This window comes from Leuciscus leuciscus (assembly GCF_965113295.1).
Source record: "Leuciscus leuciscus genome assembly, chromosome: 13".
Classification (NCBI taxonomy): domain Eukaryota; kingdom Metazoa; phylum Chordata; class Actinopteri; order Cypriniformes; family Leuciscidae; genus Leuciscus; species Leuciscus leuciscus.
Window position 1 is genome coordinate 7,542,038 of NC_138737.1, and position 26,824 is coordinate 7,568,861.

Consider the following 26,824-nt stretch of genomic DNA (forward strand, 5'->3'; position numbering starts at 1 on the left):
CCTTCATCTTGCAATAAAATCTACCGCTCCTGCTGAAATATTGGGGTGCCTCAAGGCTCTAATCTAGGCCCGACCTAATCTTCTTATAAGAGCTTAAGTTAGAAAGATGCTCTCCCAGCTGTGCACATACATTCAGAGTGTGAAATAAACAGACTGGCAGTCAGATATATGTAGTTGTTTAGTTTTTCCCCTGAGGTACAGATCTCCCTGTTTTAAGAGTGCTGGGTATTCATTAACTACTGTACGGGTCTTGATGAGTGACCTTTTAATGTTCTCAATGCTTCAGCAGAAAACCAATCCCAGACAGATGAAAACGCATCTGCTAATATGCGTGTTGACCTACTAATAGCATACATCCAGAATATAGGGTATTTATATTCATTAGGGTTGAGAACGGGGTCTTATTCAAAACTTATTCTATTTTATTTTTTTAAAGCTAAATGATTTCTATGAATTCTCGTTCTGCTAATGGCTTTTTAGGCATGCATTATTTTACCGATGCAGATAGTCGTGTACCAAAATACTCATGCAATGATGTCGCAACACTGCTACTGAATTTATAAAGCTAAACATACAACACAACTAGTATCTAGATTTCCAAACAATTGACTCTATGACTCTCAATTGTTGCTGCCATGGTTTAGATCAGGGGTCTCCAACACGTTGCTCGCGAGCTAACAGTAGCTCGTGGCCTGATTGGAGGTAGCTCGTCAAGGGGCCGTTCATATTTCTCGGCTTTTGCATGCTCGAGTTTGTTATTTCAAATGTAGGCAAGCGCATTTTTTCCAGGCGCAGTGAGATAAAAAAATCTCAACTTTTCAGAATGCCACAAGCGCACCGCAGGTCATGTGACAAGAACCTACCAATCAGCTTCACCCTTTCCGTAACAAAATTAAAAGCTCAGTCAACATGAAGGATGGGGGTGCACCCAAACATTTCTCTTGTCCGTAAATAAATCTTGTAGCAGAGCTACAGCAAGTGTTTTTCGGACCGATTTTTTAAAATCGGACCGAATTTTACTATTAATAATTAAAGATAAGCTAATGTGCATTGTAAATGTCAGTAATTTATCTTTTAATTTTACTATTAATAATAAAAGATAAGCTAATGTGCATTGTAAATGTCAGTAATTCATTTTTTTTGACTCATTCTTTTTATAAAAATGATTTAAATGTTGAAAATATGTGAGGTTTATCTTTTTATAAAACCTTTTTTGTCAAAACTTTAAAATCTGGCCATAATTTTTTATATTATTTTAATGTTTATGTAAACAAAAAGTGCATATTGATGCTAACTTTATTTGTTATTTGCTGGTTATTACGGTATAATATGCAAAGTACAATTTTCTATAATAAAAAAAAATTAATTCTGACATTTAAGGGTGACATATATAGGCCGACAAAAACTCTTTTAGGTCTAAAACAGTTTGGATAGTTGTTAATATGAGAGTTATGTGACATTATTTAAGAGATTTAAGTATTGTATTACGTGAGTAGCTCTCGGCCACTTTCATTTTTAAAAAATAGCTCTGAAATGAAAAAAGGTTGGAGACCCCTGGTTTAGATCAAGGCTTCATCTGAAGACCCCTAGAGCACTTTGAGACCCCTTCAAAAACACGAGTCTTAAATGTGGTCAAGCTCCAGTTGTTTTACAAATTAGACACTTGTAAGGCCAAACGCCTGAAAGCATCGCCCGTCAACACGAATTAAGGGATCACTACGCTGTTCACTCTGAATTACACAGCAACCCGAGGCCTAAAAAAATATCTTGTGATACAACCTTAAAGCAGAAATCCCAACAAGTAAGTCTTAGCGCTTTGGGCAGACCAGATGTAGGGGATTATTCTTAATCTGCAAAATGGCCACACAACTTTAGCACTTCTTCTCCAGTTCATTTATCACTAACGTCGCACGGCAGTAAGACGCGGGAACCCAAGCACAGATTCACCATGAGATCCGCACTGCCGCATCCACACAAATCAAAACACACACATGCGTTCACACAAACCAGCACAATCTGCTGGCTCAGAATATGTGGCTTCATTAGCCGGTTTGAAATGATAAATAGTTTACTGTGCGTGGGGTGGGGGGAGGACTGTCCCCGAGGCTGTCAAAAGCAGACTGTTCCACCAGCTCCACCGAGGCTATTAAAACAGCATCGCACTAAAGTGTGAACTGCTTTTCTGAGCCAATAGGTGATGACATCCTGAGAAGGGGCCCTCTGTGTGTCTTTGAAACATCTCACGAGCATCTCCAAAGCAGATAACAGCGCCTCGCCAACAATCTGAGGAGTTACTGGCAGGTCAAAGCACTGCAACATGCTCATTATAGCCTGAGGTGAGTGATAAAAATAATTCTACTTCCTGCATAGGGTGAGAGAGGTAAACAAGGCAGGGGTAATGAATTAGCATTTGTAGTGCACTTTGTAGTACTCGTAGTGCGCTTACAGTTAATTAAAATGAAAAAGAAACCATGTTTTTTCAAGCAGAGAAACTTCAAACTGAGAACTACACAAGTGCAGGTCAAGAAACAGCGCTGTTTGTATAAATATTGCAGGGGTTTTTTTGTCTATCAGCACAGTGTGACGTTTACTGAAAGCATTTTCAGAGAAGCATTATACTCCGAGCTCTACATCTTCTCGAAGGAAATAAGTGGGTGCCACAGAGAACAGAGGAAATAAACACTTCAATGGTATATATTGCTTCATGAAATTGCTGCCATGTGCTGCTAAAGTGGATCTGAAAACTTGGCCATCAATTTTTAATCATAATCCTCCTGCACTGACCCTAAACCTCCGTTCTTCAAACCTTAGATAACTTTGACTTGTGTACGTGACTGTGTGGAAAGGTATGTCTGCTCTCTCTTGTAACGACTGAGACAAATCAGACACAATTATTTGTTATTTTTAACAAATAATCTTTAAAACTCACTCTGGGATCTACGGACCCATCCCCCAACTAGGGCAAGAAGGGCCTCAGTTACCATGACTCCTCACTGATAAGACGGTTTATTGCTCTAAAAAATGTGGTCACGTGGAAAAAGCAGAGGCCATAGAAAAGACCCACAGCCCTTAAAACAGACTTGCCTGCATTAATTTATAGACAAACTGATCTATAAATGAACATGCACCCCAGGACACTGTGTGAATTGAAATCTTGTGTAGTGTCTTCTGATACTACTATGTATTTTATGATAGAACCAACGGTCAATGAAACCTCAATTTTACCATGTTTGGTCTCTATAACCAAACATGGTTGGTACTTGAAAGTACTTTGAGGTACTTTGAAGATCGAAATAATTGTGTATATGATATGTCGATAGCTGCGCAACATATTAGTATTACAAGAATCTTTAATAGTTTCTTCATCAGTGACCAATCCAACTGCACAAGCAAGTGAGCACACTTGAGACAGAGTCATAAATCCACTTGGAAATTCCACCTTTTTCATTAGTCAAGCCAACCCAGAGGGGTGGAACCTTTCTCAGGCTTTATATGGCCTCTACACAAGCCCTTCCCTCTCTTGGCCTTCTCGATACGTTCAGGTTGCTGTCCTTCATGGCCGCACCAAGCCCTAGGGCAGCAGGCCTTGACTCACAACCAGCCATGTGCTCATTCTGGAGAGAGAGGACTCTCTCAACCACAACAGAATCAAGGACAACATCAGGAGTTTGGCACAATTTCTTCATTCAATGCAGAAGTCAATCGGAACTCCAACCATCAACTCTTCCGACTTCCTCCCTTCTCCTGGTTGTTCTGCGTGGCCTCTCCAGCCCAGGTGCTCTCCAGCCATGTGTTCATGGAGAGAGAGAGAACTTTCAACCAGAACAGAGTCAAACAAACCATGCCAGTTCATCACCATTTCTTCATTCAACGCAGAAAAAAATCGATTGAGACTCATGAAACCATCAAAATCCTTCTTCAGGGACTTCACGAAATGCTTTCACTGCAAAGGCCATGCAAGTATACATTTAACGAGGTGCTCTGAAAATAATAAGCTGATGGTTCTTTAGTTAAATGGATCTTTTCCATAGTTCCATTTCCAGCGTCCAGTTTCATTCTGTCACTTATCATTTTACCCATGTATGTGCGATTGTGTGTATGTGTGTTTAGATTAGTTATGTTTGTGATTTAGTTAATAAAACTTGTGCACAATACGTATATGGTTCTGATTCTCTGCTTGCAACAAAGTTTATTTTACGATTTAGATTTTGACAACAGGCTCTTAGTAGTACTGTACAGTAAGAAAGACATTTCCTTTCCCTGGAAATTAACATTTCTTAGAATTAATAAACAATTAACACTTAGTGTTCACGGGACGAACAGGTTGATTGATTGTAATATTAATTTGCCCAAATATTCATAATTATTACAAGTTATGATTTATTATTAATATTTATTTTGAGCTAATTTGCTACACTATGTGGAATATCGCTTGCCTTTTAAGCTATAGAAAAGAAAGCTCAAAATTGAGCTCTTTAATATCTTAATTGTTATAATATAAATAATTCACTAAAGGCATTTATTCAAAAACACTATTTCCTTTAAGAATTAAACAAGTGTCTTTTCTTATGAGAGAGTCAAGTCAAGTCAAGTCAAGTTTATTTATATAGCGCTTTTCACAATACAGATTGTATCAAAGCAGCTTCACAGTATTAAATTAAAATAATACATCAATGTTTGTTTCTAGTGGAAAACGTCCACGTTTGGTAATGCTGATCAATAGTATTGTTGATAGATTAATAAAATTAAATATCCCCAAATATCCCCAACTGAGCAAGCCAAAGGCAACAGAGAGTCAATGAATCATTCACAGAATCAATTCATTCAAAACAGTTAATGCTGCCTTGGATTGTTTGGAAAAATGTTGACGTAGCAATATTGTGTCTACAAAGTAAAGAACCAATGAGGTTCATTCTCATGTTACGCAGCACGTTTGAGCTTCAGCAAGAACCAATGAGGTTTGTTCTCACCCGTCAAGCAGGTTTGGCTGAGCTTCTGGTTATTTTCGCTGATCAAAGTGAATAAAATCCGTTCATCATATAAAGCGATCGAGTCTCTTCAGAAAATTTGGACTAAACCACTCAATTCATATGGATTCGTTTTACAATTTTTTTATAAACGTATTTGAAGCGTCACAGTGGTAGTTGCTTAGCGGTCAATGGAGGGACAGAAATCTCTCAGATTTCATCAAAAAGATGTGTTCCGAAGATGAACGGAAGTCTTACGGGTTTGAAACGACATTAGGGTGAGTAATTAATGACAGAATTTTCATTCTTAAGTGAACTATCCCTTTAATACCAACTTTTTCTTGAATTAACCATTGTATAAAAACATTACCATACTTGCAATTGTGTGGCAAAATATTCACTGAGCTTAAGATACTGCAGAAGAAACATCTGCATGAGCTACGCCAGAGCGACCTCTACGAAATAAACTTTGGGAGTGTACACATTATCTTCAAGTCAAAGTATACATTTACTGCTATATACAACAGAAAGTGTTTACAACTGTACTGTGTGTCCACTCAACTGACTGTTGACATGATTTAGCCTCAGCGTGTGGTGTGTGTGTGTGTGGCTTGTGTATGCGTAATTCTGCAGAGTGGCAAGCAGCAGTGACAGTGCCTTCTCTCTGCAGGCTTGCCTGTCAGTGCACTCCAAGGACAGGCAGCGATGTGTGCAGGCAGCGATTTGTCTTTCAGGCCTCTTCTGGGCTCCAGAGAGCTGCTTCTGCAGGGATGCCATAAGTCACCATTCACACTCTTCCTCTCCGCTCCCTAATGGCTGACACACAGAAGTCAGCTCGGGCTTTGCTCTGACACGCTGGATCAAAACTGCAGGGGACAAAAGATCAGCCTGTGCACACATAAACACACACGGACCAACGGATGCCATTTGAGAGAAAGCAAATGCATGAGATGTAAAAGCAGGTCTCATTTGTTTGATGCCAACAGTGAGCAAACAAATCTCAAAATGTTATTCACTTTATGTTTGAGAAGCAAGTGAAATGTTGTTTCGGATGTCTTGTGCACAAGGAGAATATGAGTTCTACATCCTTCACGCAAAAAAAATAAATAAAAAAAAATGCATTTGTGACATTTAGTTTAGGAGTCTGAAATAAACAACATTCCCGAGGTGCTTTATATAATTTTACTGGAACATCATAACGGTTCTCAAGTGCTTTGTTTAGAGGAAACTAGAGAAAAATACAGTTTTCATACCATCTCAGCAATTTTTTAACAAAGATAAATTGGTAACACTTTACAATAAGGTCTCATTTGTTAACATTTGTTAATGTATAAACTAAAATAAACTAACAATGAGCAATACATACAGTATGTTACACAGTATTCATTCATCTTTGTTAATGTTATTTATAAAAAATACAGTCATTCATTGTTTGTTCATGTTAGTTCAAAGTGTTTTAACTTAAATACAACTTTTGTAATTTTGTAACATTTTAATAATGTATTAGTAAATGTTGAAATTAACACTAACTAAGATTAACAAATGCTGTAGAAGTATTGTTCATTCTTAGTTTAACTAATGTTAACTAATGAAACCTTCTTGTAAAGTGTTACCAATAAATTGAGTCTTTGTTGTTATTGTTAACTAAAAACTCAAATGATTATAAATTGTTTTTGTTGATTGAAATAAAGATGAAATAAAATGAAATATGAATACTAGATGAAAAACTTAAACAAAAAATAATGGAATTTACAAATGTTGCCATGGCAAGTAAAATAAAACAAGTGAATAATAAAGTCAAAAGCACTCAACAAAATTACTATTAAAATGAAAAATGAAATAAATAAAGCAAATTCGAAATTACAAAAAAATCCATAATAGTATAAGCAATACTAAAATAACGCTGGTCATCTGGGGAAAACACAGCCGAATGGTTCTGATACCAATTCTTCTTCCTTTATACTTCACTGCCAGAAAAATTAGCAAAAAAAAAATCCCTTTAACTGGGCCAGTACCATCAAAGGTACATCTAAGTGCCTTCCCTAGAGGAAAAAAACATACCAAAATGTATTTAAAATACATTTGTTTCATACTAAGTATACTACAAATTCATTACTGACATCGTCGCTTGCTGATATAAATATTATAATTAACCTTTATTTTGAGTACTTCTTTACTGCACATTTCAAAAAAAATTTTGGCCTAAAATGTGTTATATCACTATTAGTAAGGATAGTATGATCCATGTTTAATACCAGTCTTTAAATGCAAGATATTTAAAGTGTACCTAAAGTACACTTGCAATAGTTCCACTTTAGCACAATCAAATATACTTAAGTATATCTTTAGTTCTGGATAACTCAAGAGCAATAAGTACAAAATTAGTTGATCCAGTTTAACAGACTTTAAGTATATCAATTTAATAATTGCAGGGTATTTATATTAATTACATAAATATGTAAATGTATTTGTAGCATACTTAGCATAAAATAAATCTATTTCATTTTAATGTTCAAATTCAGCAATCGAGAAAGAAAAAAGGAAAAATTGTATCACTCAACCGAAGTCACAGCTTGAGGTACTTAATAATGGTTACAGAGAGGCATTTTTCCCCAGAAAGCCATATTTAGAGCCTGCCAGGAAAAACTACTGGGAGAAAATGTCCCGCTGAAACAATTTATGAAACATTTCCATAAAACCTTACAGAATTGTAAGGGTCAGACAAAATATTTTCAAGTTGCATTTTTAAAAATACAAACCAGAAGTAACAGAAGGATAACGTCAATCAAAAATGTTTTAAAATTCAGTTTATTATGCGCAGACATTCAATATCGAAGCTTTCACACACTTACGATCACCATCACGAAATGCACTTCGCTTTAAAATGGGGGACCTTCAAGAATTAGCCGGTAATTTGAGCACAAAACCCTCTGAATGGCATGCGTTTTGAACCCTGGCATGTGCTGAGCATTTAAAATGACACAGCCGGTTAGGGCTTCACAGTGCAGAAACTAATTAGATTGTCCATAATGGATTCCATCTCACTTTATATGATGTGACTTGACAGCTGCCAAAGCTGTTGTGAAGTATGAAACTGTTTTTTTGTGTGTGTGTGTCTGAGTGTAATAATTCGGCCCCTCATTTCTGGCTTTCCACATATGATGATGTGTATATGATTCTAAAATCCCTGTTAGTCGATGGCCAGCTCTCTGCAGAGGTCAAATCCATTTGCGCCTCCTGCAGGTGGCATCACACCAGGACGACCCCGGGTCAGAGCGGCACCCGAAAACAGCCTTTTAAAAGCCATCAGAAATCCCAAACCACATGCACAAACTCAAGGATGTTATGTCAACACAAATGCACAGTAAAAGTAAAAGGTGGGCTGGGGTGAAATAATGCCACTTGTTCGCCTAGTGACTGAAGCACATGGTCCAGATTTTGGGCGATGGTGCTCATGATCAGATTGAACCGATTCTGGTGACATGAAGATACTATTTCTATTCGATTGCTTTGGTGATCTTTTGTCAGTTATAATTTAGAGTGTGACAGCACTTCTCAATGTTTGCATTTTACTATGCCTCATATACACAACCAGACCAATCATTTCACAAGTGGGCCATTTAACAGGTCTGTTTTGTTGGATGGTAAAAATCCTATTAATGGTCACAAAATGGTTTACTGAAAAGGCTTTATGGTTGCTAGGAAAGCAAAACAATGTTTCCACAACAAATTGTCAATGATGAACAGAGAAAACAAGAGTCAAGAGAAAAAGCAATGCAGTACTAAGGCACAAGTACTTCTCCTAGCAACTTGAATGAAGACCTGCAATCTCTCTCAAACTGTGAGCAAAGATTAGGTTTCAAATAGCGTCACCAATGGCAAAAAAAATTAATAATCCTTTCTATGTAACTATTTCACAGACAAGGCTTAAGCCTAGTCCCAGACTAAAATGAGTATTTGAGCTGTTTGCACTGACATTTCATACCATTGTTTTGTCTCAAGATGTACACCAGCACGTTTATAAAAGCTACTTAAATACCCTATTTGAACTTAGGCCTAATCCTGGCTTAATCTAAGCCCTGTCTGTGAAACCGGGCCAATAGTTTTCAGATTGCTCCTGTTATTTTGCATGTAGAAAGTAGACCTGATGATACTATATGTTTTCTGTCAAAGAAATCCTTTCCTGCCCTAAAGCCACCATACTGAGTGTTGCAAAATATATGTCTGCCCACAGGAACTTCTACAGCAATGTCTGCTTGCAGAAATAATTACTTCAAACAATAAAGCTTGAGTCATGTTTTGATGAGATGTGATATGAGGGAGACATTAGTCTGATTATTTTTCCTTCATCCCAGTCAAATAAAGAAGGTTGTGGTTATTTTAGGTGTCACATTCCAAGTCACTTGATGTATGGCCAGTGTAAAGTTGGTCTGCACTGGGCTTTGGCCAGTTTTTTACAAGAGGCTAAAATAGATGAAGTAGATTTGTAAATGCCTTGTTTCCCAGCCTTTATTGACAGCACAGGTTTGGGGAAGTTATGGAAAAACTTGACGGCGACACTACAGGGAATCTATAATAGCAGTCAGTGGGTGGTTGACAGAAAGCATGCAGCAGAGCAGGACCGTCGTAATGAGCAATGCATTAAATATAAAGGTCTGTGAGACATTATGCAGGGGAGAATGGCCATTAACATCCTTTCTATATGGCTTGAAGCAAAAAGGAGATGTCAGCGAAGCCCCAGATTTCCAAACGTAGAACCCATCGTTACTGTTAAATCTGCAGAAAACCATCTCCTCTTCAGTTCATTTTGAGAAAGAATTATTATATGATTGTTCTGCTCTCAAAAAAGTAAAGAAAATGGTGAGTTGTGTTTGACGTTGAAAAACCACTAGATCATTGATGTGAAACTGCAGTGCAGTCAAAAAACGTATGTTGGCCTTTGTGCAAACAATACATCAAATACTGTATCAATCATTTTTGTTCACACAATAAAATTACATCATATGCAAGTAAACAACCAGAGAAACAGAATGAAAGATCACATTCTGCACAATACTTTAAAACGAACCAAAGAGAGTACAAACGAGGACAAGGAAAGGACTGGGTGATTAAGCTAAACCAATTATATTTTAATATTTTTTCTACCAATACTTGACAGTATTCTATATATCATAACTGTTGGCAGTTTCTGAGGCAGTAAGTGTATTGTATTATGTTTTTTATCAACTTACTAGTATTAAAGTTTACTGTAGTTATGTGGGCGCTCAGTTTTTCTCTCTAATTTTGACCAAAATCTCATGTTTTTAAAGACAAGGCTCTTCACAGGCTATTTTTGACAGTATTGGCTATGCCTCGATGACAAATGCGAGACTAAGAGTCTCTTCTTCACTCCTCAAATACATAAAACATTAGCCTTATTATTTATATATTGTTTCTTGAGTAAAGAAAACACTACTATCACATATTCAAACCAGGTCTTTGTTTACCCATACATTGCAAACAAGCAGAGACGGTCCAAAATGTCGTGTCTTTTGAATAATAACTCTGGATTCGAACTGTATAGACGTGATTCTTTACTTTATTTTAAGCAACATTATACATACTGTACATACAACCCACTGGCGCTTCATTGTCGCCCTCTCGTGACATCATATCACTTGCGCCAACCTAGAACACCATAGTAATAACACACAGACTGCGTGCGGCACTACATTCACAACGGAGGAAGGTTTTACATATTTTGCGGATCCAATGGAGTTGGATTTCTGGTTTCTGCCCTACAAAACATACACAGGTACCTCAATATTTATGTATTTTCTATGAATCTGTATAATTTTCCAACCAGAGGAACCACCATTTGGATCAAGGATCAATTGCAGTCAATTTGATTCAAAATATATTAAATAAAACAGTTTAAAAATAAATAAATAAAATAATAAATAAATAATCAAGTCATGTTTCAAGTCACGCTCTTACCATATTTGAAACATCAGCTCCCAAAGCAATAATGACAGGTGATAATGTCGGTACTACCTTATCCATTCGAGCCCGAATCTGATCCGGAAAATGCAGATGACCAAGCTGATCGATCAACTTTGCCAGTGCGACTGGACCAGAACGTATCAGATTGGTAAGGTTTTATTTCATTGGGGACATAATTACTGATTATAATGACTTAAAGGTACAATATGCAAGAATTTTTTGCAGCTAGAGGGCGCTACATTCCAAACAACAACAACGGCGTAGCTTGATGACGATGTGAAGGAGCGTGGAATGATGGGAACTGTCGTTTTAAACTCCACCGTGGATGTAAATCAGTCAGACGGGATCAGTCAGACAGGAATCGAAAAATCATGTTCATGGATGAGGCTAAGTTCTATTTTTATAAATGTTGCGTTTAATGACATGCTTTTTGTGGCGAGGGGGGCATGGTTCAGCGTGGTCTGTGATGGGAGAGAGAAGAGACGAGCAAGTAACATTAGGTCAAGTGCAAATGACGAACACCTGTGTCTTATTGCAGTATTATTGGCGTGGAGAGACCGCGTATAAGCCGCGCTGGAACGAGAGAGAGACTGGAGAGAAAATTGGACGCAGAGGAAGAAAACCGGTGGATCCGAGCTCTCATTTTTTAACTGTTTTGTGCCGTCGCGGTTGCCACGGTGAATGCGCGTTGTGCGCGGCTTTTGTTTGTTTTGCTTTATTTTAATAAAGTACGAGTCCCAGTAACGCCGATCCCTGTCTTCTTCCTTCCTGACTCTTAAACCTCATCACACTTTTATTTCATTAAAATGAATTAACCGCAAGAAAAGTAAGGTTTAATACTACATTGGTTATCATAGATGTTACTGTATGTCAAATTCATTGTTGTGATAACGCTGCGCAGTTTTACGTGTTCTAAACAATTGTTGTAAAAGTACATTCGAACATACCCACATCATTTGCCAAAATACTGATTAATCTTTATGTATAACACATGCTATGCTTATTTACATGGCCATAAACACCAGAATGTGATAAACAATGTCAATAAACTAAACACAAATCTAAAGCAATAATACTTTCCTTACATAAACATAACTATTACCGAATGCTACATTTGGAAAATATAAAATCGACAGAACCAGCTGCAATCGGTAAAGAATAATTGTGTACCATAACGACTGCAAGAAACAAGCTAAAGTTTGTAGCTTGATAGACGCTACAACTACAACTTCCGCATTTGTCCAGGACTCTACGCAGTACGAGCGGAAACCGAGGGTAACGCGGATATGACGCAATTGACTGGCGACTCCCAGCTCACCCCTGTTCTAACGCCCCGTTTCCTTGGTTAAAATCGCAATTTTCTCACGATTTAAAAATAGTTGGAAACATTTGGGATATTGTAAGTAATCAACTTAACAAAATATATAACACTGGCCATGAGATTTTGGGATATTTTAATGCAAAATTCTTACATATTGTACCTTTAAACTGTCTTTTTACGCGTCGCGCCGCGATACAGGGGTGAGAACACTATGTAAACATAAAACCATGTCTGCATTTGTGATCGTAGAAACGACATACAAGCTCTACTCTATACAGCTCAAAACTCGCGTTTGAATAGTCAGTATTTCTTAAGATATGAAAACATACTTACAGGCTGTGTCTGAGAGTCAGAAGCGGCAGAATGTACTTGCAAAGATGGAATTGCCCCAGTTTTTAGAATCAGCCTTTGTGCACAGCCGGCCTTGTACTCTCGCAGGTTCTGGAAACAGTCCTACGAAAAATGTGCAGCACACAGTCGAATATTTTGGTTGTAGCCAACTATTCCAGAACAGTGTTGTAAATAAAGCTTAACCACTGTTTTCTAATTGTGTCATATTTTGGAAGGCCAAACAAAGTAGTTTGACTTTCCCAACGAAAAACACAGCGTGTCCATGACATGGCGGCGGCAACAATAATACAGCGAGAATAAAAGTTCTGCAACTCTGTTATGAAACTCTGCCCCCACAGACTGACGTAGATTTATGGGGGCGTGTTTAAACGAAGCGTTTTAGGAAGTCGTGGCTGAGCCTTAACTTTTACAAAGAATATCTCTTTGGGTTTGAGACTTTTAGCTTTGTAACTCTGCAGATCTTATACATGCACAAACAGCTACATTACACACTAAAGAAAAAGGAAAACAAGAAATCGCATCATATGACCCCTTTAAGGATCAAAAAACGCACATTAACAACATTGCAATTTTTACAATCTTCCTTAAATATACAATATATATTTTGTCCAGACCTAGACTAGGACACATTAGTGTTGTTGCCATGTCCCAGGTAGTGTAGCCCTAGATCCAGTTATGAGATCAGCCAATCTGGTGAGGGAACTATGGGCACCGGAGGTTGAAAAATGCACAAGGCTTCCGGGATTCACTGAGCTCAGAACAGCTGAGTCCTGTTTAATCTCCATCTCTCCTTTTTAAAACCACTCAGCTTCAAAATGGCCACCAAAGCGACGGGAATCAGAAAAGCTGAGGTATCCTGTCTTAAATCATTACTGCTTTGTGGCACTTAGTCTTAAAAAAACTAGTGATCTCTCACATTAACTGCACGTCCCCTTGAGTGACTAAAACACCATCCAGTTTGTAAATCACACCAATTGACTAGCAGAAAACAAAATCTTCCTGTCCCGCACACTGCTGAATCCCTATAGGTGGCAATTATATTAGTGTTTGTACACAAATCAACCGAAAAGACAAATGCAAACTGATTTCCTGACAGAAGTGATAATGATAGAAGAAGAACAGTCATGATAATGGCCAATATAACTTCATTAACACACAGACCTACATATCAACCACAAGATGTTCTCAACATTTCACTTACGACTGCAAGCCATAATGTCATTATCATTTCATTTGCTGATAATATCAAGAAAACTAGTTTAAACACTGCATAAATTCATCAACAGAACTGCCAGAGACAACTTTGCCCCAAGTGTCACTGGGACTAAAGCATGAACAGGAAGGCATAAACAGAAATGTAAATAGCAAAAGTAGGATTTGCAGTGATGGTCTCTACGAGGAGACAAGAGAGGCTGCGGTAAGAAATTGAGTCAAAATTAACTTAACACTTCAAGTGATCAAATTAAAATTCAATGTTAATATTCTTAAATTAAAATATTAGTAAATACACACACACACACACACACACACACATACTGCCGACCAAAAAAAAGAGTCTTAAGAGTCTATGATTGGATCATAATTACAGTGATCATTATGTTTCTAGCATGTTATATGTTTGGGAACAGTTCTTCCAACCCTAAATGATGGAGTGTGCCGCTTTTTATTTCTTAAACAACCATGTGGGAAGACACATCATGGCCATATTTCAGGATGACAAGCCAAGATTCATAAGGGTCAAATTGTGAAAGTCCAGAGTCCTTAAATTCATTGAAAGTCTTTGGGATGTGATGGAGGAGACTTAACAGACTTTTGCATTGTCAATCCAAGATCTTGACCATATATATATATATAGTAAATGTATATAGTCACTTGACCTGCAGTCTTTTATTGACATTGATTAACATGTCTGCACTGAGAAACTGGTAAATGTTTCAGAAAGGTCAACACTACTAAAGGTCTCGGATGAATTTACCTGAAACATCCTGATAAAGGCGACAGATGCACATCCGCTCTGTGAAATCCTTGCAGACCATGTGCAGTATGATGAGTAAATGAATGTGCAGCTTTATCGCTTTATCTTTTGTCTGTGTTATCACAGTCTGTTATTGCTGCACAAAAGTGCAAGAGTGGAAGGCAGGCCACTCAAGGGTCAATTTGAACAGCAACAAAAAACTGCATGCTCTGACCTTCCCCATACATTGAATAAATCTCTGCCAGCCATTGTCACATCCAAATCCCTCACACTGCCAGATTCAATCCACCTAGATCATAATCTGTCCACCCCAATTGGCTCCAACAGGAGATTCTGTCGCAGAATAACACAATCCACCACATTCAAAATCAGCTTTTATTCCCCCGGCAAAAAACAAAGAACTGACCGCCTTAAGCACTAATGCTTATTATGATTATCTTTCCTCTAATACATTGGACTAATAGGCTTTGAGGCTATAATTTTCACACTCCCCTGCCCAAAATAATACAGTAAATGCCACTCAGTTTGTATTTATAACACCATATGCGGCTGTTTATTGGATTGGATAATGTGTAAAGTTATTCCATGTAATGTTGTATTTTGTATTTGTTTTATAGTGCATCATATTAACTTATTCAAGATTGCTGTTTTATGGCTTTTGACTTCATAACAGCCACACTTTTTGAACAGAATTTAAACAGCTAAGCAACACATGTATGCACTGAATTATTATTGCAAAATATTAAATCAAGTGCCATTCATTATAAAAAAAATAATCTCACAAAACGAAACTTGTTAGCTTTAAAACGCTAAAATTACTGAAATATGGTTGTTAAATTATTAATATATTAAAAAATAAAATCCAAATTATTAAAAAATATGTCCCATAGTAATGGTATGGTACTTTTGCATTGGCTATACTAATTGAATAATTACTATACTCATTTTAAGGGTGAGCGATATGACCAAGTTCTTATTTCACGATATGAGAGATTTTATTTCACGATAACGATAAAGTATATATCACAATATAGTTATTTTGTTTTATTTTATCTCATTCCTGTTCTAAAAAATAAGAAAAAATAAGAACATTACAAACAATAGGACAAATGCAATAAAACAATAAAATAAACAATAAAACATATTAATTAAATTAAGTTTTTGAAGTGCAATAGGTTTATTTAACGTGTAGTTAGAATTAGTACAGAAATGTAATAATCCAATGTAAAAACCTAAATATTGCATAGTCTTCACTGTATGAATTAAATAGAAGTTTGTTCTTATTAAAGCAAAAAAAAAAAATGTTCAGTCAAACAAAACAAAATACACATATACACGCTATATACACGATATAGCACAATCTCTAACAATAGACATTTTAAACCCTGGTAACGACGATATATATCATCATACCGCCCAGCCCAAACTCATTTACTATAGTATTCTATGGTACCTTGGTTTACCATAGTATTTTCTTGTTAGTTACAATTATATATATAAAATAATGCTTCCAAACTTTTGGCATGTATAAATGCGATGGCACACATGCTCCAGACAAGTTGAGCTATGGTCCTTGTGGGAGATCCAGGTCTGCCTTCTGTTCCTGTTTCCCTTTTCTTCCCACAAATTCCCTGTCGCCTCTCTACCGCCTCTGTCAATAAAAATAGCACAATCCCTGAAAAATAAAAGCTGTAAAAAACTGCTGACTCTTGAACACAACTGGTCAAGCAGCATCAGTTATATTGTGCTGCAGAATAACAGTGCCTCTTTATATACTCTCCCTTGCACGTGCCTGCTTACACTAATCCATCCAAAAGATTCTCTCAAAGTCATTAAAGAACGCCCTAAAAATTTGCGCCCTACACAATTTGCATGCTGCAATTTCCAATTGGGAAAGTGAACAAGATGTTCAGCATGTTTTTACCCTGATAATACAAAGTGTGAAAAAGCGGTGCAACTGTTATGAATGAATTCAATAGTGTCTTTTGTGTTATTCAGGGTGACTAAAGATGGATGTAAGTCTTTTTTAGGCAATCTCAAAAGCGGAGAAGAAATGTCAAACGCAAGATAAATACCAAAAGGTGTGTCTATAGTCCTGAATTAAATAAAGATGGCTTTTGCAAAATGTCAACAGATCTGACCCAGAGCAAATGAGATTGTTTACTTTTATACCTGGTCTTAAAAATCATTCCTTATTGTTGAAGGTGAGAGGGAAGAGACACATCGGGGATCATCCGAAATATGTCAGAGGTTAAACCAGATAACATTCGCTCCATCACACTGAAAAAACGATCCGTGACAGTTTGATATACAGACGCCATCTAGGAGAGCCATTGATGGCCTATAATTATACAACTACTCTTAGAGCGAGCCCCTCACCCGTGGGACTCCATATATCAGAATTCATACGCGCCCAAATAGCCCCGCGATCCTGTGATGGATATCCAGCACAGATAACAGCAGAGAAGGGAAAGCCATATATCTGTAGGGACTTTATAGCTTTCACATCCATCCACTGTCAATGTGCTACAACCAAGGCCAGAAGACTTTATTATGCATACAGGAAGGCTTGACGAGGAATGAGGTACGGCTGAAAGGATAGGGTTGAAATTCTGATAGCATTTCAGGCCATGATAAACACTGAAACACCAAAAAGATGGAAAGTGGATGGATATTAAAAGGGCATTTTTTGAATTCAAGCCACAGTTGATTGATTTAAACCCATTTTTTTTCCTGGATCAAACATAAAAAGCCATATGTTATTGTGAGGGAAGATAAACAGCTTTAAGAAGGGTTTTGTCCTTAATGCGAGCTGAAAACGCACACGGGAAATGGGAAGCGTTTTAAGCTATGTCTACATTAATACGGATACATTTGAAAAAGCTTTTTTTTTCTCTACGTTTTGGCCTTTCACCACACTAAGACTGCATTTATGTCCTGCGAAAACTGAGCTTTTTGAAGACGCTATCCAAAGTGGATAATTAAAAAAATGCTGTTTTAGTGTTGTAGTGTGAACAGAGGCATTCGGAAATGTTGCCAAAGATTATGTTATGAATGTTACTTTGTACAATCTTCACATTACATTCCTACAAAGAAGACAGAAAATGTACTTCCTATTGCTATCCTGCGTGAAAACATGAAAGCAATTGCATTTTAGGAATACATGGAATGGTGATTGAGTGCAACCTGGAAATACCAGTAAGAGGCGGGATATTTTGCTATTAAAATTATTGCGCCAAAACAATATTGTGGGAGCTTCATTATGTCTGGTCTCAGTATCTCTCTCGGTATCATCTCAGTGAGCTTTTATTACGTTTTACACATGTGGATTAACATGATTTAAGCAAGGCCGTAACCATGTCTGGAACATTGGGGGGGACCAAATGGTATTTTTTTATGGTATTTAGGCAAAAATATGTGCAAAAAATATGTAAAAAATGTCACATTCAGTTATGAATGACATCATAGGAGGAGTGGGAGGAGTGGGGGGAGTGGGGGGGGTGGGGGGGGTGGGGGGGGGTGGTGGCGCAATGGATAAGACACATGCCTTTGGTGTGAGAGACCCGGGTTCGAATCCACTGTGAGACACCAATGTGTCCCTGAGCAAGACACTTAACCCCTAGTTGCTCCAGAGGCGTGTGACCTCTGACATATATAGAAATTGTAAGTCGCTTTGGATAAAAGCGTCAGCTAAATGGAAATGGAAATCATTTAAATGGAAAAATTAGCCTACATTAAAAAAGTTGAGTTGCTTGCATCACTGTATTACTGTGGGTCAAATTAAACAGTTGTCAAATATGAAATGTTTAGCTTATATCTTACCACACACGCACTCTTTCACTGTAAAAACTAAAAGCGTTGAAACTCACACTCATCTTCAGTGAACATTAAGCCCCGCCTTCTTTGATCTGATTGGCCATCATTGTATAATTGACAAACACGTCTACAATAACCGGATAGATTTGAAAATTTGAGTTTAGATAGATTAGAGTTTTCATTTCAAAACGATCTCCATCCACAATAGTGTTTTCATGCATTTTCCAAAAGTTTCTCATCCACACTGAAACGTCGGAAAATGCTAAATTCAATTTATAGCGCATGCGTAAACCCTCATAAAAGCTCACTGAGATGATACAGACAAAACAAGACATATTCAAGTTATCACGCAATTCTTCTGGCAGGATCATTTTATTTAGCAAAATATCTCACCTTTCACTAATGCCTCCAGGTCGCACTGGTCGCACTTGGGGCAAATATATTGGCCAATTTAGCGATATCCAATTATTGGGGACGACTTGTCCCCTAACTGCCTATGGGGGTTACGGTCCAGGATTTAAGTGTTTTCTGACATTTCATTGCGGATGAGAAAGTGACTTTTGGAAAATGAAACTTTTTAAAATTAATAAGGACATAGTTTTAAAGGTCTGTTCACACCAAGGACAACCATAACAATAAAGATATAGTTTTAAAAATCTTTCTACATTTGAAATAATAGCAGAGTCCAGACCACAACTATAACGATAATGGCACAGAGAAACAAAATCAATGGAATCACTTTCACAATACATTTTTTTTCAAAATGATGAATGATAAAAACCTTGACAGCCAATCAGAATCCATCCTGCTTTAAAGAGCTAGAGCACTTAAAGCGGCAGATGACAATATCAGCAGCGCATGCTAATAAACAGAATGTTGTCATGTGTTGGTGTAGACACTAATATAGTTATCATCATAGTTATCTATCTTAGTGTGGCAAGCCTTTAGAGTTGTCGCAGCTGTACTGGGGCATACTTATTAAGCTAGGGGACACACTAGGTATCCAGTGTTTTATCCTGTAGACACATAATGGCTATGTTCAGTCAAGCGGTTACAGCTTTCATTACAGAACAGAAGGCTTCCAGGTTTTTGGAGGAATGTTTAATTGGCAGCGCCGTGTTTGACAAGCATCCCGAAGAAATGAATTGCAGCCCACATGTTTGGACTTCCCATCCCCATTGTGTCCAGCACACAATTGGTAAACATCTCTCACATTGTCTTTGTTTGGCCGTGTAGAATTGCTGTGTGCCCGATGGGAGATTGCAGGACAGAAAGCAGACAACTGCTGGGCATGACTTCTCAGATTCTCTAAAGATTAACTCAAGAGATAAAGTATTTGGGTTTCCTCCACATCTACACTTCATCCTGATGAAAAGCTACCCAGGCTGTCAGCAAGTCTGTTCAATTTGCAAATCCTAATAGCTACTACAACTTAAGCTGCTTGACACATTTGAGAGGGAAATGAATTGATAAAACTCTATTTAACTTTAGGTGGCTGCTATCATCCTGTGCTGAGATGAAGTCTTCAAGTTACTGTATGATGGCCACGGCTCATTTTTTCAGCTGTACAGGATGGCAAATGTTTCTTACAGTCTTTGAAATCGTCAATCCCTCCAGCCCTTTACAGTTAAGTGGCCTTTAAGTCAAAAGGCTGACAAGCAAATCAATTACCTGGTCTGAAGAACAATTCACAGATGTTTTAGCCTGCAGTTTCCAGGGTTAAAAATACAGTAGTAGCTTAAAGAAACAGACAGTTCACTCAAGAACGGAAATGATGTCATTCTTTACTCGTCTCCATGACGTTCCAAACCAGAATAGGATAGGATAGGACAAGTTTGGCAGGATGTTCACAGTATTCTTTCTCATTCAAAGACAGTGAATGGTGCCCAGGGGCTGTCAAGCTCCAAAAATGACAAGATGGAAACATAAAAATTCATAACATCTTTATGGAAAACAGTGGTGCACTGATAAGTCATCTGAAGACATAAGATAAATTATCTCTAATCCATTTCAAACCTCATTTGTGTAATGTGAATATGTGAGGATTCTGATTGGCTGTCAATGTTTTAATCTTCATCAGCTGAAAAAATCATTCTGAAAGTGATTCCAATGATATTGTTCCTCTGTGTTGTTATCATTATAGCTGTGGTGTGGACGTACACTCTTAAAGAAAAGTTTTTTTTTATTTTTTATTTTTTTTATAACCATAGAATAACCATTTTTGCTTCCCTAAAGAACCTTTCAGTGAATAGTTCTTAATATAACCATAACGAAGAGCCTTTTAATAATCTGAAGAACCCTTTTCCCCTATAAAAAAACACTTTGTACAATGGTAAGGCTCCATGGATGTTAAAGGTTCCTTAAGGAACCATAGATGACAATAAAGAACCTTTACTTTTAAGAGTGCACCTTCTTATTAAAATTATGGTTATCATTATAGTTATCAGCCTTAGTGTGAATGGCCCTTTTTACTATAGTGCACAATTTGTGTGGGCTATTTTTATGGCCCTTTTGGTGACCATTCACTTTCATTGCATGCAAAATAGCAATTTCAACTTCTAAATAAGAAAGAAAATCATTTTGGTTTGGAAAGACATGAAGGCCAGTAAATAACAAGAGGAAAGGAGTTCACTGCAGCTGTTTTTTTTTGTTTTTTTTAAATGTGTGATCGTGTGTGTCAGCAGGGGTGGACTTTAAAGCATAGCACGAGAGGGCCGACAGTGAAGAAATCCCCAGCATTTGAGGAACAAGGAGCTAATGAGTCCATCTGAACATACAATAATGTTACTGTGACTTTACATAACACACACAGCACACATCACATTGCTAAAGGAAAAGCAAAACATGCAAATCCTTCTTTCACCTGTACGCCTGTCTAACAAGACCCTTAAGCCTATTTTTAACTCGCTTTTACAGCTGCACAACGGGCCAGGGGTTTCACCTACTATACTCAACTGGGGGGAAAAAAATCAAGGCACAAAGAGCAGCATGAGAAATTACAAATCGTGTCCATCAAATTCTGAACGCTCCAGCACAGCAGGTGAACGGTTTTATTCGTCCCATGAGATCCCACCCCTCCCCTCTCACTCCCGCTCCCAAACAAATATTTTATTAATAAACATCAGTCAGAAATGGATGGCAGATGAATTCACGTTGATTAATTAACAACCCCTAAAATAACTTACACAGCACTAAAGCAAACAAGCCCAGGCAGTTTGATAAACTGGCACGACACTTTTGGTTGTGCAGCGTGATAAAATGACTCAGTTTCACAAGACAGGCAAATGAAGAACTGCCATTAAAACAAGCGGCTCGTGTTGATGTTGATGCTTCAAAAGCAGGGCTTGACATATTCCTGAAAGGGCATTGTATTATGCACACTTCGCCCCCCCCACCCCCCCGTGAGGATGATAGCACTAGCAGTAATAAACAGCTGTTACAACCGTGATCCCACCCTTAAACCTCTATAATCAGGATTGCTATAAACAGCGTGTTATGCACATTTCCTCCTAAATGCTCACAGCAGATTACAGTTGCTGTGAAATGCAGGCAACAGCGAGAGCTTTGAAAAGGACAGAGAGAGATAAAGAAATCAAAGATGCAACACCCTTCTGCATGCCGATCTGTGATGTGCTCTCTCTCTGCAGTGAATGCATGAACTTCCACCAGTCATGAGTGAAATGTTCTGGCAGACATGCAGTCGCTCATTCATAGAGGGGCTGAGCTTAATCCCGGAGTTCTGTGTGAGCTGCATAATAGAAACAAATGTATTCCCTCGTGTGCAGAGGGCATGGAGAGAGGTATCATCTGACACGCTGACTATATCACTCTAAATGCTTGAGAGATAAAGGGGCTTATTCTTTACTGCCAATAAACTTATATTAAGCCCATTAATCTGTCAATATTTAGGTTTTATCAGTATCCACCGGCGATTAACAGAAGCGGTTGCATATTGGTTACAAAATTTATCAACAGCCTTGTCAATGGATTTTCTGCTTTCAAATATTTTTTAGTGATTCTCAGTAAATACTGTGTGAAGCAAGTACTCCTTTGAATTCATCTACTTTTGGAAATTGTATTTGTTGTCACTAAATTGTACTGCATACTGTTTGTCAGCACTAGTACAGACCACTTGGTTCTCTAGATATAAATATCTAATATATATATATATATATATATATATATATATATATATATATATATATATATATATATATCAGTACTTTACATTTTGGCCAAAATTATATACATATCTAATATATATATATATATATATATATATATATATATATATATATATATATATATATATATATATATATATACAGTTAGGCAATTATAAATAAGGTGCACACACAAAAAAGTCCTTCAATAATATATATTCATGTATTATTTAAAGTTATTATTTTTAAATCTCTTTCAAGGCAACACTGTCTGATCCAAAACAATTACTTAGAAGACACAAAATAGTCAAGATGACAAATAGCCTATTGAAATTTCTCAAATTATATTTATTTAAACAAATAGTTGATTCTACAATGTCCATGTATTTGGGATTTGTTAACAGTGGCGATATCTCGATATTCCGAGAAATATCCCTCTTTTTTTTCTTTTTGTTTATTAAAAACGAAATGTGACGTGCATTTGATTATATTCGTAGTTTTTAACCTGCCTGAGCATCATAAATGCATCGACACAGGTCTAATAGCTTTCATGATGCGCGTGCAACATACCTGCGATTTATGCTGCTGACCATCCTCGAGTTCTGAAACACTGTTCATGATTTTCCATCGATCATTTACCATTCTCTGGAATCCTTACCATCCGAGAGTTGTTTTCATAGGCATGAGGAGAGAACGGGACTGTCAGTCTTAAATTCCAGCATCCAAGAAAGAGAAAAATGAAACAGCACAACAGTCTATGGGAACTAAAACTACTTCACAAAACGATCCGCACAAACCTACTGAAAACCGGGGCACAGAACTAGAGATCCACACTCATTTTGTAAAAGAAAAATATACGTACTTAAAGGGACTTGACCCTCACCCCAAAAAGAAACAAAACCAGAAAATGCAGTCCGAAAGCAGATCCGATCTCCTCAACGCTCTCAAATACTGAGGCGAAGGTGTGACGGTTTGCGGATGATGCGTTCCGTTAGTTGGCAGGTATTCCTCCTCAGATATGAAACTTTCCCTACCCAGTCAGTGAGAAACAGAAAAACGCGTGTTTAGATAATAAAACAAAGTTATGCAAAATAACTGTATGTTAAGCATCCGTTTGGTTTGCTTCATTCCTGTGGTGTGATAACACGCTCCTGAGATCAGCCCCCCCTTTCTTGTGCTTACAACGCGTCTGCTAGTGATGTCCGATCCGTGAACGAATCGTTCTTCTGAGTCGGATCTTTTCGATGAATCATTTGAACTGGTTCACTAAACCGGTCTCACGCACTGGACTGAACGATTCGAATACGAATTTAAATAAATAAAGAATGAAAGAATGAATGGAATTTTATTAAAACGTGCAAGACAAGTCAATAATAAAATAAAAAAAATCAGTTAAGAGCTGTACAGTAAATGAGTTTAGTAATATTCATTGTAGGCTACGTATAGCCTACGTTTTATGACTTTATAGCTAATCGTGGTTGCTACAAACTCAATTTACATATTAAATTACAATAAACACAATTATTAATTATATAACGCAAAGTATTCAGTGCGTTGACAATTTCCACTGAAACAAGAGGACAGGCGGGACATATGGAACAGCTCCTCCCTTTTAAAAAAAAAAAAAGCCAATAGTGTTTAGTTTATATATCACAGCTTGGCCAGAGCCGTTGAGCTCGGTAATGCCGCAGGTTCCACCTAATCTCAAGCCATTTCTCCACCTGATCTCCTCCATATCACTTTAAAATGCATTATGTGCAGAATTAAAATGGGTCCGATATGTTTTCTAATATGTGCCGTCGAGCGTCCAGAGCAGACAGTGTGCGAGCAGACAGTTTGCGTGACACTAATGTGAAACCAGACTTCATTCGCTCCAATGGAAAGCTTATTTACACTGTCTGAATCATTTCCTACCCACTAAATAGTGCATTATATGCCATTCACCATTAAAGAATAGAAAATAGTAATTGTGTGAACTTGACTGATTTTAGCCGCAGTCTATTTATAATGTAGGGAGCGGGACGTCACACTTCAGATTCTACAAAGCATGTGATTGGACAGGAAATCTGATGAGAAGCTCATTGACATCAAAATCATTGATCCATGTTGGCGGAAGGTGAGACTGTAAGTTCTTCTGAATGTGAATTTTGTCATTGTTTTGGAGCACACTAGCTTATAGATAACAGAAAGTCTAACATATTCATACTAAAAGCCAAAAAACGAAAAAAAAAATTTCATGGGGACTTTAACAGAAAATGTAACAGTCAAGTACAGTCAGTACCTTTAACTCAATTTGTTAGCGAACACATCGTTACCTACATAGCGCAGCTGATTGGTTGCTGTGGCATCAGCAGCCAATGAGCTTGCAGGTCATCATTCAAATACTTGGCATTGTTTGCTGTTAGCAGTCTGCAGTGCACTTCAGAAACCCTCCACCTTCCCCAGCTCCACCTGTATAGATCTGCTACGGGGGTTATTTCATGTATGTTATATGTGCAGCAGCAGCACGTCTTACTTGTCACTGAATTTTGTCATTGTTTTGGAGCACTAGCGTATAGATAACAGAAAGTCTAATGTATTCATACTAAAAGCCAAAAAACTAAAACATTTATTTCATGGGGACTTTAACAGAAAATTTAACATTATCAGATATTAGCATAACATTAACTTGACATGGAGAAAAGCAAAGTGCACCTGAAATTATACAGGTTTGATCAAATTAGACCCTAGATGGTCATCTTACCAGAAAGAGATAAGACCAGAGAGAAGTACACACACACACTAGCGCGACTGCGAAATCTATCCCACTAAAGACGACTATGGAAAGCATATCGTGGTCAAACTTAAAATGCAATTGCAATTTTTTTCGACTTTATCAATTGTGTACACACAACGTGTGACATCATTCAGCCGCTTTAAAATATAACAGCATATTTGCGCTTGCCTTTTTTCTTTTCTTATACTGTAGCTATGGATTAAACCTCTAGAATACAGTCTCTGATTAATAAAGTGTTCACTGTTCTGGAACAGAATGCTCACATGCACTTGTCTGACCCATGTATTTTACAGCTACACACCATTTCATGTCATTGAGATTTACAGATGTAGAGTACAGATGTGACTGTATCATCCAAAAAAACAAAAACAATCTGAGGGTTATTTTGAGGTCATTGTGTTCTGCTGTTGGTTATCAAAAAAGCAGCATCTCTGTTTAAAAAAAGAGTTTGTTTAAAGTCAGTGCAACTGCACATCCACACTGTTTTTATACAGTTATCACAATCTTTAGTCACCATGAAACAAAAATTGACAATTCTTGTTTTTAGGGAATATTTATTATAAAAGATTTATCCATGCACATTTTTTTTTTTTTTTTTTTCATATGCCCTTGTAATCTTTAATCAAAATAACTTCCCCTCCCTCTTGCAGCGACTTGTTTACTGGTGTGAGGGCGGGACAACCTGTCACTCACATGCAATCACAGCAATAGAGTGCTGATGCATTTAAGCATTTAAGCACTTCCTGTTCAATCGACACAAAGTCCGTGGGTTTTTGGTTAAATAAGATCTCTGGTGAGCACAAGCTCAAGATACTTTAACGTTTTATTTTACGACATAAAAGACATCAGTATTACCCCACTCATGATTTATGTTACGTGTCTTGAAAAATGCGGTTGCTAACAAGTGGCTAAATGGGACTACAGAGGGTGTAAGGGACATTAAACATCATCAGTCAAACAGATAAGAGCAATGCTTTTAGCAGTGCTCATTGTGCTTTTAATTGCCCTCTTACAAATTACTCAAAAATTGCAGTGAAAATGTTTTTTATATAAAAACTGAAAGAGTCGGAAGCTTAGTGGTGGTGACGTTGAAATCATGATACTGTGGTGTAGTTCATTTATAGCTTAGCTTTTTACTTCTGCCGATTGTATTTAGGCTTCAAAATTCATAAAGTTGTGTTAATTTGTGAAAATTATCTTGGTGGACAAAATGTGTAAGCATCATAAACTTTAGTTGATCACAGTGCTTTTTTATTTTATTTTTTTACGATAATCCAAAAGCCTATGGAAAAATCCTATTGGGTTTTTGTCGAGGGATCCATGAGTGAACTTCCGGGTTGGCCTACAAATTTAAGTCATCCCTCCACCACTCTAGCAAATCACAATCCAATAATCCAATTAATTACCTATGGACAAAATCTAGCCCCGCCCTAAAAAAAATTCTAGCTCGAGAAGCCGTTTCACTCGGGTTTA

At 37.3% G+C, this 26,824-nt stretch overlaps 1 protein-coding gene across 5 annotated transcripts in view; it reads right to left on the reverse strand.

Annotated features, from left to right (window-relative positions):
* The window catches only part of fibcd1a (fibrinogen C domain containing 1a), a 112,657-nt gene extending 88,901 nt beyond the window's left edge, over positions 1 to 23,756 (reverse strand). For 2 of the 5 annotated variants that reach the window (XM_082188167.1, XM_082188163.1), the window contains exons 1-2: positions 23,146 to 23,756; positions 12,604 to 12,723 (exon numbers count right to left, since the gene is read on the reverse strand). In XM_082188167.1, the coding sequence (XP_082044293.1) occupies positions 12,604 to 12,723; positions 23,146 to 23,217 (192 nt within the window). In that variant the 5' untranslated portion in view covers positions 23,218 to 23,756. The remainder of the gene's footprint in view (positions 1 to 12,603; positions 12,724 to 23,145) is intronic. The other 3 variants (XM_082188164.1, XM_082188166.1, XM_082188165.1) reach the window with 3 other exon arrangements.
* Positions 23,757 to 26,824: the final 3,068 nt, after the last annotated feature.